Below are 13,237 nucleotides of genomic sequence, written 5' to 3'. Positions count from 1 at the left end.
GAAACTGAAAGAGTGACGTCCAAAATAAAAGGTCGCGTAGAACCGACATCATTATGCATAAAATGCGCGTCAAATAGAAAAACATCGTGAAAGAAATGAAAAATAAATTCAGTGTTCAGCCATGTTTTTTCAGCGCTACAGTATGTGCGCTTCCCTGAAGAGAACATGTCTGGCTGGCTATGCTGGTGATGGTGACTACCACCTAGTGTGCACTGTGCAGTTGCATGAAGGCACTTGGAAATTAATGGATAAAAAAGAGAGTCCATTGTGTTTATAAGCTCTGATCTAGTTCGCTGATATGTAAGGATGTGCATACGGGAATATAGTATTTTGTCTGTAATGTGACAGAAGCCAATAAAAGATTGTTAACATGATTGTTAAGATGTTAACAGGGCTACCCATCTGGGGTTAAAATGCAGAAAACAATTCCCAGAAAGACACTATTTGTGATAAGGGGAAAAAAGGTTATCTTGTACCTTGGGGATAATTACACTTCGGCCGTATGATGCACATCCCTGCTGTTGGAATACCGCAGGTTTTCCGCTTTCTGTTTTCCGCTTTAAAATGCGGTAACTATCTCTGTCCCAAAACTAAGTTTGTTGAGTGTAATCGGCTGATTTAAAAGGAAAATAAAGTGTTGCTTTAACAGGATAAACCAGCAGACTAAGGTCCAGAACTAGGGTTGAAGAATATGCAGAGATTTTCAAACCTCATGTTCATACCACTGGGAAACAACGATGCTTACTAGTGGGCAAATAATCTAGGAATTATGGTACGTATAGCCTCTGAGTTAGTGGTATTGATGACCAAAGAGGATGACTACGCTTAAATATACCTTGAAGCGACAATCCCACGTATTTTTCGAAGTTACCCCAGTTACTGAACGAATAATTGCACAACACGTCAATATTAGCTAGTGAAACAAGTACACGCCCTCATTCTTGGAAACTACAGTAAGAAAAAAAATTCCGACAACATAAACAAACTTGTTTGTTAATATGCCAGCGAAAACACCATTGCCTATGATCAAACCCGAATAAACAACGTTGTCACTACAGGCAGGTGTTTTAATCTGACTGTTGTAGTCATGGGAGTTGAAGTTCTATTTCTGTCACACTGCGACACATTGACAGAGCTACTGACTTCAAATCCCACGAGCCTATTGTGACCGCTTGCCCGCCTACGCAGGATGCAACCATCGGCGGTGGCTAATCCTGTGTCAACACTAGGCTGATGTGGAGCCGTGGAAACAGTGCTGATAGCTAGTAGTATTTATTTTTTGGCTTTCTACTTTTCGGTGGTTTCTGATAAACAAAAAATGGACAACTCCGGCAAAGAGAAAGAAGCAGTTCAGCTTATGGCTGATGCAGATAAGAAAGTGAAGTCCTCAGGCTCGTTTTTGGGAGGAATGTTTGGGTAAGATTAGCTAGCTAGCTAGCTCCTATATAGCTATGTGGTTGGCTAGCGAGCAGGGTAGGCAGTTTGTCAGAAGATTGAAATGCTTAAAATATACTGTATGGTAGTTAGCAATATCAGTTGCATTTAGCAGACGTTATTTTCACTTTGCAAACTGCATGTCGAAGTAGCTATATCGGAAATTAATACGTTGACTAGCTGTAGTGCGTGGGTATAAGCTAGCGTCAATTAGCTAGCTTGTGGGATTGCAAAATCATATGTGTGGTGGGACCGCTACATGAAAATGGGTGTTAAGGTTGCTACAGTAGCAAGCTAATGACAAGTCACGACTGATGCATCCAGTGATTCGAAGCCTATCTTATCCCCGGACATGAAACCATAACGTTTTTGCATTTTATTTTCTAGCTATCGTTGGCTCTTGATGAGCATTATTAGCTGGTTAGCTGGTCAGACGTGCCGTTGTTGTCAATCGGCATAGGAGATAACTGCATTTTGTCCATATACATACTTCGGCCAATTTGAAGAGACGCACTGTATAGCTGTCTAATACTACCCTGCGTGATTGAGAGCGTAATTTATCCTGCCAAACTGTCGCTGTCTTACCGATACTGACATTCGTTATATTGCAGCTACTAGTATAGCTAACGTTAGCTTCTACTATGAGGAGCAGCGAGTCTCAAAATACCAAACCGGTGAAAAAATGTTTTTAGTTTGCTGTTTAACTGACGACGGCTTATTACCAATGAATTATGTAGAAGCACCGCCAGTGACCTAGAAATTGCATTCTGACAAACCTACAGCATCCAAGTTATGTAAATGCAACGTTAGCTTTGCACGTATGCGTGTATAGCTTGTAAGCTGCAAATGTGTATACGGTTACACATTTATGGACTATGTGAATAGTCGTATATTGTATAGGGTTACCGTATAGTTTAGGTTTATGTTCCGTCGTTGGCATGCAGTTATGTGGCCGTAAATCGGTCTCACCAGTTAACTATTCATAAGTTGTCTCGGTTAAATTGACTGACGACGATTGATCTCTTGCATAGTGCATCTTTTTTCAATTCACCAATGTTGGTTGTATAATGTTTTGGTTCATAACTGCACTGGGGAAATATAATGCCAACTCAGTGCATGTCTGTCAACTTCACTCTGGACTTTTGCCTACATGTCAGGGCAACAAGTGATTTCCTTCTGTCATTTTTTAAATGAAGGGAAATACTTTCCTGTGGAACTATAATTGCACTGCCATATCTGTGCGTTGTGTTGTTGTTAATACTAATTTATCTGTCAATTTCTAAGTAGTAACTGTTGATTGAATCCCAGTATATTTTGGCGATACTTTATCGTTGGCATCGAGCCTCGGCCTCCACACAGTGGAAAAAGCCGTTGCATTTTCCGACATGCCCCGCATTTAAAACACGCAGTTCTGTGAGTAACCCAGCCACTGATGTGCTGCCATCTACGGCTGAATTAATGAATGCTCTGGTGTAGCACATGCTTTAGTCATTCAGCCATGGGGGGGGGGGGGTGTCACTTCCCTGGGGGGTCTACCATGAACAAACGAGGTCACCATGGGCTGTGTGACCTAGGAAACGGAATGGTGACGTTTATGGTGAGGATGTTACCGGCTCTGGCTGATCTCTCTGTGGGGGTTACGGTAGTGTTGGAGTGTCGCTTAGCCCACAGCCCCCCCCCACACACATACCTATTCGTCGCAGGACTCCCAGGAATGAGGGTCCCGGCCCTCCCCCGAATAAAACAGTTTGTTATTGACAGCTACAGGAGTATGTGTCAGCGTGTCTAAAATGTCATGTGATGGATGTACATCAGACGTGTAGCTATGACGGGTAAACACCACGAGCACGAGCACACTAATCACTAAGCACTGCTTTTGTTCAGCAGCTTCTTCTGCCTGTCTGTCCCCTCTCTGCTCCTCTCTCCCCCTCTGTCCTGCCAGGGGGAACCACAAGGTAGAGGAAGCATGTGACATGTACGCCAGGGCTGCCAACATGTTTAAGATGGCCAAGAACTGGAGCGGTACGTGTGTGCGTGTGTGCATGTGTGTGTGTGTGAGAGTGTGTGTGCGTGCGTGCGTGCGTGCGTGAGTGTTTGTGTGTGTGCGTGCGTGCGTGCGTGCTTGCGCGCGCGTGTGTGTGTGTGAGTGAGTGAGTGAGTGTAAGTGCATGCGTGTGTGTGTACGTGTGAGTGCGTGCCTGTGTGTGTGTGTGAATGTGTGTGTGTGTGTGTGTGTGTGAGTGAGTGTGTGTGACTAACATTGCTCCATGGTTCTTCAGAGTAATGCTTTTGGGCTGTGGTGCTGTTGGGCTGCAGTAGATTGGAAGTTTGCATATAAACACAGTGAAATTAATATTCAGTAATATCTGAGCTGTAATATGAATGCAGGGCATTTTATTTCCCAACCGTGAGCTGCAGGTTTATTGCAGCTCTGATATTTGACCGTTTGTTTTTTTGTTTTTTTTTCCCAGTGACTGTTAGTCACTGCACTGGTTTGTAATGCGACGTGTGTTTCCTGCGCTGCAGCTGCGGGGAACGCGTTCTGTCAGGCGGCCAAGCTGCACATGCAGCTGCAGAACAAGCACGACTCTGCCACCAGCTTTGTGGACGCGGGGAACGCTTACAAGAAGGCTGATCCTCAAGGTGAGACCGGCGTCATCGCGTCCATGCGGTCGTCCTCGCGCATGGATTCACCAGACATGACGTCCAGCGTGTTATTTTTGGCTGGACCGCAACAGCGGGGCCAGCCCTACAAACACGAATGTGTATGACTGAGTGACCGACTGAGTGATGAAGTTACACCATTGGTTGGCCGAGTTATGGAGTTACACCATTGGTCGGCTGGATGAAGTGTGTTAGGTCCAGCCGTATACTAGGTTTTGACCTGGTCTTGTTTTAGGGTTTCCCCCCGTTAACACAGAGTGGGGTAAACGTGCTGGCCTGGGCTCCATGCCCCACTAGCAGAGCTGTGCAGGGAATGCTGGGATTTTGCAGGGAATGCTGGGATTTTGCAGGGAATGCTGGGACTTTGCGGGGAGTGTGTGCTGTGTGCACGTGGCTCGACGTCTCTGAGCTGCAGACGTTGGGCTTAAATCCTCAGGTTTAGGCCTTTAGCCCTAAAGAGCTCCAAGGTCAGGTTAGCGAGCTCTTCTATCAGCAAGGACAAAAATGCATGCCGTGATGGTTTATATTCTCATGCTATTTATAGCGCGTGTTTGAATCTTTAATACGCGTTTCGTGACTGTGGGAGAGACAGTCTGCTGTGCCCGAATTAAAACACCGCACAGCTGGTCCCAGTGACTTCACACACACTGCTGCTGGCTCTGTGGATCAGTTAAAACAAGTATGAGGAAGCCTTTAAGTGAATAAGCATTAAAAAGTAATACATGGCACACAGTGTGAGTGGATCTCTCTCTCAGTGTTAAATACCCAGCTGTGTGAGTGGATCTCTCTCTGTGTTAAATACCCAGCTGTGTGAGTGGATCTCTCTCTCAGTGTTAAATACCCAGCTGTGTGAGTGGATCTCTCTCTGTGTTAAATACCCAGCTGTGTGAGTGGATCTCTCTCTCAGTGTAAAATACTCAGCTGTGTGAGTGGATTTCTGTCTCTCAGTGTAAAATACCCAGCTGTGTGAGTGGATCTCTCTCTCTCAGTGTAAAATACTCAGCTGTGTGAGTGGATCTCTCTCTCAGTGTAAAATACCCAGCTGTGTGAGTGGATCTCTCTCTCAGTGTAAAATACCCAGCTGTGTGAGTGGATCTCTCTCTCAGTGTAAAATACCCAGCTGTGTGAGTGGATCTCTCTCTCTCAGTGTAATACTCAGTGTGTAGTGATCTCTCTTCAGTGGAAAAATACCCACTGTGTGAGTGGATTCTCTTCTCATGTAAATACCCGCTGTGTGATGGATCTCTAGTGTAAAATACCCAGCTGTGTGAGTGGACCTCTCTCAGTGGAAGAACAGCTGTGTGAGTGGATTCCTGTCTCTCAGTGAAATACCCAGCTGTGTGAGTGGATCTCTCATTCATTAAATACCAGCGTGTGAGTGGATCTTTCGTGTAAATACCAGCTGTGTGAGTGGAATCTCTCTCTCAGTGTAAAATACCCAGCTGTGTGAGTGGATCTCTCTCTCAGTGTAAAATACCCAGCTGTGTGAGTGGATCTCTCTCTCTCAGTGTAAAATACTCAGCTGTGTGAGTGGATCTCTCTCTCAGTGTAAAATACCCAGCTGTGTGAGTGGATCTCTCTCTCAGTGTAAAATACCCAGCTGTGTGAGTGGATCTCTCTCAGTGTAAAATACCCAGCTGTGTGAGTGGATCTCTCTCTCAGTGTAAAATACCCAGCTGTGTGAGTGGATCTCTCTCTCAGTGTAAAATACCCAGCTGTGTGAGTGGATCTCTCTCTCAGTGTAAAATACCCAGCTGTATGTGTGGATCTGATCATTTCCTGGTACTCAAGCAGAAATTTCCTGCTGCTGCTGTGTGGATGATGCGTCGTTGTCATGGCAGCGTGTGTTTTTAACCTTATTGTGAAAGGAGGCTGTGCGAGGGGGGGGCTGTGCGAGGGGGGGGCTGTGAACAGAGCTTCGGGTAGTAAATGGATTTGATTACGCTGTTTACCGTGTAGCAAGGTCATGAAAAGCAGAGGGAGTTCAGCCTCAGGTGAACCGCTGAGTGTTTCTCTGGCTCTGCTTTCTCTTTCCTGACTAACCCTCTCTGTGACCCCCCCCCCCTCCCTGTCTAACTCTTCCGTCCTTTCTCCTAATGCTAACGCTAGAGGCTATCAACTGTTTAAACACAGCCATCGATATATACACAGACATGGTAAGCATTACTGCAGGTGGTGATGACCTGGCTCTGTAACACTAGATAAGGGCCACCAAAGTCCTTCTGTTCAAAAAGGAGAACTGTCTCTGTGTCTGTCTGCCTTCCTGCCTGTCTCTCTGCCTGTCTCTCTGTCAGTCTGTCTGTCTGTCTGTCTGTCTGTGTGTGTGATTGTGTCAGTATGTTGATGTTCTGAATGTATGCATGAGAAGCCTCCTATTTACAGGGTAATCATTTATCTAATGGATGTACAGCTCTGCTTTTAATAGCATGCTGGGAATTGCACATTGCATGAAAAGCCTGTTTAGTTTTGGTCTCTGGTGGCTTTAAATTGGGCTGTGCTAAGGTGTAGTCTCTGATGGGTGTGTAGCTGGGTGTTAGGCTGTGGTTTAGTCTCTGGTTTAAGCTGAGCTCTGTTTAGACTGTGGCTTAGTCTCTGGTTTAAGCTGAGTTCTGTTTAGACTGTGGTTTAGTCTCTGGTTTAAGCTGAGCTCTGTTTAGACTGTGGTTTAGTCTCTGGTTTAAGCTGAGCTCTGTTTAGACTGTGGTTTAGTCTCTGGTTTAAGGTGAGCTCTCTTTAGACTGTGGTGTTCTCTGCTGTTTCAGGGAAGGTTCACTATCGCTGCCAAACACCACATCACAATCGCAGAGGTGTACGAGTCCGAGCTGGTGGACATCGAGAAGGTCTGTATGAGCCTGGGTGCAGGGCATTGTGGGTACTGGGCGTGATGGGCTTCCAGCATTACAAACAGGAGGAGCTGGGTCTGCAGGCCCTAATCAGACACAGCCCTCATTGTCTGAACCCTGAGGACACTGCTGACACGAGAGTAACTCCACAGCCTCCTCTGGGGTGTGCTGGAGCAAGTGCCGCCATTTTAAAAGAGGAGTCAAACTAAATTAAAACTTAATCAAAGGTTTTTTTTTTTTAGATTTTAGTCAGGTGGGATTCTTTTGTTTTCACTGAAACAGGCCTCTTGTAGAAAAGTTCTTGTGTAGAGATCAGCTGGACTCAGGAAGGGAAGGGCAGTGACGTGTTTTGTCCTGTTTCACCATGTTTGCTGCGATCAGTCGCTACCTTTGGCTGCAGCTTCAAAACCTGGCAGAGCTGGCTTCTGATTGGTCAGTATATGGGTCAGTCAGGACCTGCCCTATCCCCGGGCGCTGTTTGCGCAACACGCCACTTGCGTGTTCAGGCACATATGTGTTCATGATGGAGGGGTGAGGGCCTGAAGCAGGACGGGGCACTCAAAACGAACACAGGGATTTAGCCTTCCTGCACATTGAAGCAGTATCCACCTTCAGTCCTTTCTCTAGTGTTCATGGGTTCCTGCTCATGAACTGCTCACCCAGCATCCGGCTGGTTCTTTTGCTGAAGCTGTGCTTATATATTTATACCATGCAGTGCAGTCTTATGCACCAACATGGCGGCGTCAGTTTGAAACTTTAATGAGCTGGTATGGAGTGAGTGTGTAACCAGAGTTTATGAGTTGTATCTCTGCTGTGGTGTTTCTGTCACAAGCACGGCAGGGCGAATTTGCTCGCTCTCTGCTCTGAATCGCCTGCGTCTCCAGTGATGTTTACCCCGCTGGAGCCTGAGCGTCTGTCCTGCACTCATCCTGAGCTGTGATATTTGTTAAGGGACTTCAGTCTGCATTGCTGTTTTTGTTTCAGAGGTTAAAGTACTCTGAGCTGTGTGCTGCGTGAAATACTCTAAACTGAACGCGGTGTTAAGTACTCTAAACTGAACGCGGTGTTAAGTACTCTAAACTGAACGCGGTGTTAAGTACTCTAAACTGAACGCTGTGTTAAGTACTCTAAACTGAACGCTGTGTTAAGTACTCTAAACTGAACGCTGTGTTAAGTACTCTAAACTGAACGCTGTGTTAAGTACTCTAAACTGAACGCTGTGTTAAGTACTCTAAACTGAACGCTGTGTTAAGTACTCTAAACTGAACGCTGTGTTAAGTACTCTAAACTGAACGCTGTGTTAAGTACTCTAAACTGAACGCTGTGTTAAGTACTCTAAACTGAACGCTGTGTTAAGTACTCTAAACTGAACGCGTGTTAAGTTACTACTAAACTAACGACGCTGTGTTAAGTACTCTAAACTGAACGCTGTGTTAAGTACTCTAAACTGAACGCTGTGTTAAGTACTCTAAACTGAATGCTGTGTTTCAGGCGATTGCACACTATGAGCAGGCAGCAGATTACTACAAGGGGGAGGAGTCTAACAGTAAGGGCCGGTCAGCGTCATCAACTGGCATGTAGTTAAGTACTCTAATGAGCAGCTTGTTAAGTCTCAAATGATGTGTGTTCAGTACTTAATCTGAAGCTGTGTTCAAGCTCTAAACTGGTGTGTTAGTAGTTAAACTGATTCCTGTGTTTATACTCTATGTGTGTGTGTGTAGTATCAACGTGTGTGTGTTGCGTGCATATTGAGAGGCAGCGTTACTGGTGGTGTGGTTGGTAATGTGTGAGAGCTGTTCAGGTTCATGTGTGTGATGTGTTATGTCACGCTAATGTGTGTTGTGATTCAGGTGTGGAGTGTGGTCTCAGCGTGTATGTGTGTGTGTGTGTGTGTATCAGTGTGTAAGTGTGTGTTTATATGTGTGTGTGTGTGTGTGTATATGTGTGAGAGTGTGTATCAGCGTGTATGTGTGTGTGTGTGTGTATATGTGTGTTTCTGTGTGTTTATATGTGTGTGTGTGTGTGTGTGTATCAGCGTGTGTGTGTGTGTGTGTATATGTGTGAGAGTGTGTATCAGCGTGTATGTGTGTGTGTATATTTGTAAGAGTGTGTGTATCAGTGTGTGATGCTGCTCTCTGTTCCTCAGCTCTGCTAATAAGTGTCTGCTGAAGGTGGCCTCGTACAGCGCCCAGCTGGAGCAGTACCAGAAGGCCGTCGAGATCTACGAGCAGGTCAGCCTGCTGCTGCTCCTCATCTTCCTCCTCCTCCTCCCCTCTTCCTTCTGCTCCTTCTTCCTCCCCCTCCCTCTCTTCTTGCTCCCACTTCTCCTCCCTCTCATCTTCCTCCCCCCAACATCTTCCTCCCCCTCTTCCTTCTGTTCCTCCTTCCTCCTCCTCCCCCTCCTCTTCCTCTCCATCTTCCTCCCTCTTCTCCTCTCCCCCTCCACCTCCACTGTTCAGTTTGACCTTTTATCTACATGCATTATAGCCGGAGCCTAAAGAAGATGATCTGTCTGTGCGTTTAATTAATTTTACGCCTAAAAACCTGAAGCAGAAAGTGTGCATTGAGGCCAGGACAGTTCAGCACAGTAATACGCTCGTGTGTTTTAAATGTTTGTGTTCAGGTGGGGACCAACACCATGGACAACCCGCTGCTCAAGTACAGCGCCAAGGAGTACTTCTTCAAGGCCACTCTCTGCCACTTCATCGTGGACGAATTAAACGCAAAGGTGAGTGTCACCTGATCACTTGTGTTACCTGTGTTACCCTGTGCCTCTGTTACCCTGTGTTGTCCCGTGTTACCCTGTGCCTGTGTTACCCTGGTTTGTCCCATGTTACCCTGTGCCTATGTTACCCTGTGTCATCATGTTACCTTGTGTTGCCTGTGTTACCCTGTGTTACTCTGTGCCTGTGTTTCCCTGTGTTACTTGTGTTACCGTGTGTTACACTGTGTTACTTGTGTAAAGCCTGTGCTTTACCGCTCTCTGTAAATACCTGTGTTGCCGCCTCTCGGGTCCTGTCAGATTGTCGCTCTCCGGCTGCAGGCTGTGTCAGCGCGGACGCTGGAGGTGTTTCTGTCTGTGTGACCGCTGCTGTTTGTTTTGTTCCCGCCTCCCTGCAGCTCGCGGTGGAGAAGTATGAGGAGATGTTTCCCGCCTTTTCCGACTCGAGGGAATGCAAGCTACTGAAGGTGTGTGAGTTAGGGCTTCATTACACTCTCATCCAGATACAATATGCTCCCTCTCTCACACACGCACACACACACACACTACAGCACTACACACACACCCACTAAGCACTACACACACACACACACTACAGCACTACACACACACACACACACACACTACAGCACTACACACACGCACGCACACACACACTACAGCACTATACACACACACACACTACACACACACACACACACTACCACACACATACACACGCACACACACGCACACACACACACACACGCACACACACACACACACTATACACACACACACTACAGCACTATACACACACACACTACAGCACACACACACACACACACACTACAGCACACACACACGCACACACACACACACTACAGCACTATACACACACACTACAGCACTACACACACACACACGCACACACACACTACAGCACTATACACACACACACTACAGCACTACACACACACACACACACACACACGTGTCCACACACATACACCGGCAGACGCGCGCGAGCACACACATACACAGACACACACACACATGCATTAAGGCTCTCTCCCTCTCCCTTACTCTCTCTTCTCTCCCTGCAGAAACTTCTGGAAGCTCATGAAGAGCAGAACTGTGAGGCATTCACTGAAGCAGTAAGTCTTCATCTCCATCTTCTTCTTCCTCTAACTGGGTCAGAGTGAGAAGTTGCAGGTTCAGATCCGAGGCGGGGCATTGCTGTGTTGCTTAACCAGCTTCAGCAAAACGTTCACTTGATACTATGTAAAATAAAATCTGGACAGGTGTGTAAAAAAAATATAACTGAGGAGGAAAATGTCAGGTGTCTACATACCTTTGGCCATGTAGTGTATGACATTACATTACTGTGGTGGTTCTTGCCCAGACTGGAGGACTCGTTTAAGGGTGTGTTTGTTTATTTTGTGCGCCAGGTAAAGGAGTTTGACTCCGTCTCCCGTCTAGACCAATGGCTGACCACCATGCTACTGCGCATCAAGAAGACCATCCAGGGCGACGCGGGAGATCTGAAGTGAAGCATCCACATTACCCACAACCACCCTCTTCTTCCTGTCCCGCGGTCGCTGTGGCACATTACCCACAACCACCCTCTTCTTCCTGTCCCGCAGTCACTGCGCACGTTACCCACAACCACCCTCTTCTTCCTGTCCCACGGTCGCTGTGGCACATTACCCACAACCACCCTCTTCTTTCTGTCCTGTGGTCATTGCAGCATGTTACCCACAACCACCCTCTTCTTCCTGTGCATCAGCCTCTCTCAGGCTCTCCTAACCCCCTTATTAATACTGCTGCAATAGACATGAATATTAATATGAATATATGTACCTACATACTCCATACCCCCCCGGCACTTCAGAAATTATATCCTCTTTATTGCCTCCCCTCTCTGTCTGTTGGATGTCCTTTTCTTCTGTTTTCCTCTCTCTTCCTTCCTGACTTTTGAAGTGCAGGGTTGTTGCTTTTGTTCAGAAACTGGTTTTTACGCTGGTAGAGACCAGCGTGGTTCTAGAAAGCTGGGTAGTGTTTCTGTCCCGTTCGTCCTGACCCCCCACGTATATCATAGTCATTATATGGTACAAGTGTAAGGTGTGCATGACGTGTAGTACTCTCGGTAGATAGCGTGGAAGCAAGATATCTTTTTTAAAATGATATATTTAAAAATATATATTTATCTTTTCAGTTATGACAGTTCTTTGAACAGGCTCTTATGTTTTTTATTTTCTGTAGTTGTGTTCTCAGGTGTTTTATCTTTTCATTTGCATATCAAACGCAGCTGTAGGGTGCACGTGTTTGCTTGTGTTTGCTGGTCAGTGTGACGACTCCAAGGTTATTGAGGTGTGTGTATGAGTGTGTGAGTTGTGTGTGTGTGAGGTGTGTGTGTGTGTATGAGGTGTGTGTGTGTGTGTGTGTGTGCTTGTGAAGTTGCCCTGTGGTGGAGGAGGAGAAGCTGGGCGGAGTTCTGTCCTCTGGGTGAGACAGGGGGGCGGAGCTCTGGGGGTGGTGAATGACATGCACACTTTGATTGGCAGGTTGGTAACGGGTGGTGGAAATATGTGTGGTTCTTTTTAAACAGAGAGCAGAAGGGCTTCGTTTCAGACTTTAGTTCATGAGTACTTGCGCTGTGGGGAGTGACGGCTGAGCATATCTCTGCTGTTACCGTAGCCTGTACTGCACACACGTTATTATGAGAGTTTCATTTTAAAAGCACTCGTTCATCTGCATTACCGGCATGCTTGTACACTAGATGTTACTGTAATATGTACAGGGAATATGGGTATGAGCTTATGATAAATATATATATATATACATAAAGCATAATCGATATTCAGGTGACTCGGATGTGGATTCGGAGCGTGTGATTGGTTAATGCTCTGGTTTCTCCGCCCTCTCGTTTGATTTTTACACAGGTGACCGTCCTTGAACAGTATTTGTGTAATTGGTCTCGTGCACACTGAAGAAAGCAGAATTTGTGTCCCTCTGGATTGATATCGCTTCTGTCCGGTCACCCTGTCAATGAATAGTCTGCATTTCCTTCTGTTCTCAGTGTTTGAGTCTTTGCAGGACGAGATGCGTCCAGATTTGCCCTAGTTAATTCTAGCTTGCCTCCGTGTAACACCTTTCTGATGTGATAAATGTCTGTGTCGTGATTGTGTCCTTGTTCTCCTCTCCCCTCCCCTAGCGCACTGGCAAACAGCATGCCATTATATGTAATGTTAAGTATTGTGTCAAGTATTGTGAAATTAAACAAACAAGACAAAGAAAAAAAGGTTTCAGCAAAGAGATGATCCGCCTGCGCTCTGGAGTCATTTCCAGCTGAGTAACCAGCTGTTTGGTGTCCGGTACCGTGTGTCCGATCGTTCTAATGTACAGTAATAAAATCAGACATACAGATATTTGTGGCTTCTGTTGTCATGGGGAATTAGAATCGGGGGTGCTTCTGAGATGAGGTAAATTGTTGAATTATACTCCTGTTTTTACTGGAAATTTCTTTTAATTGATTCACCCCAATTCGTTCTCGTCACATTCTGACGTGTACGCACACACATACAGACACACA

General features: G+C 46.1%; 1 protein-coding gene across 4 annotated transcripts; it reads left to right on the top strand.

Annotated features, from left to right (window-relative positions):
• The first annotated feature begins 104 nt into the window (after positions 1 to 104).
• Positions 105 to 13,073, top strand: napbb (N-ethylmaleimide-sensitive factor attachment protein, beta b). Of its 4 annotated transcripts, none has more exons than XM_064340760.1 (11): positions 105 to 1,416; positions 3,377 to 3,456; positions 3,961 to 4,077; positions 6,208 to 6,254; positions 6,861 to 6,938; positions 8,433 to 8,488; positions 9,088 to 9,172; positions 9,565 to 9,669; positions 10,062 to 10,130; positions 10,749 to 10,799; positions 11,094 to 13,073. In XM_064340760.1, exons 1-11 carry the CDS (start codon positions 1,319 to 1,321, stop codon positions 11,193 to 11,195), a joined length of 888 nt encoding a protein of 295 aa, XP_064196830.1. In that variant the 5' UTR covers positions 105 to 1,318; the 3' UTR covers positions 11,196 to 13,073. The 4 variants fall into 4 exon arrangements, with proteins under 4 accessions (XP_064196830.1, XP_064196832.1, XP_064196833.1 ...); XM_064340762.1 differs by having other exon boundaries at positions 3,322 to 3,456; XM_064340763.1 differs by having other exon boundaries at positions 105 to 3,031.
• Positions 13,074 to 13,237: the final 164 nt, after the last annotated feature.

Source organism: Anguilla rostrata, chromosome 6 (genome assembly GCF_018555375.3).
Source record: "Anguilla rostrata isolate EN2019 chromosome 6, ASM1855537v3, whole genome shotgun sequence".
NCBI lineage: Eukaryota > Metazoa > Chordata > Actinopteri > Anguilliformes > Anguillidae > Anguilla > Anguilla rostrata.
This window is presented reverse-complemented; position numbering and strand designations above follow the sequence as displayed.

Bases quoted from the DNA above. Each gene is read 5' to 3' on its own strand.
- napbb (XM_064340760.1), top strand. From the start codon at position 1,319: ATGGACAACTCCGGCAAAGAGAAAGAAGCAGTTCAGCTTATGGCTGAT. The intron at 8,489-9,087 runs TAAGGGCCGGTC...TCTGTTCCTCAG, and splicing joins AAGGGGGAGGAGTCTAACAG to CTCTGCTAATAAGTGTCTGC. The intron at 10,800-11,093 runs GTAAGTCTTCAT...TTTGTGCGCCAG, and splicing joins GTGAGGCATTCACTGAAGCA to GTAAAGGAGTTTGACTCCGT.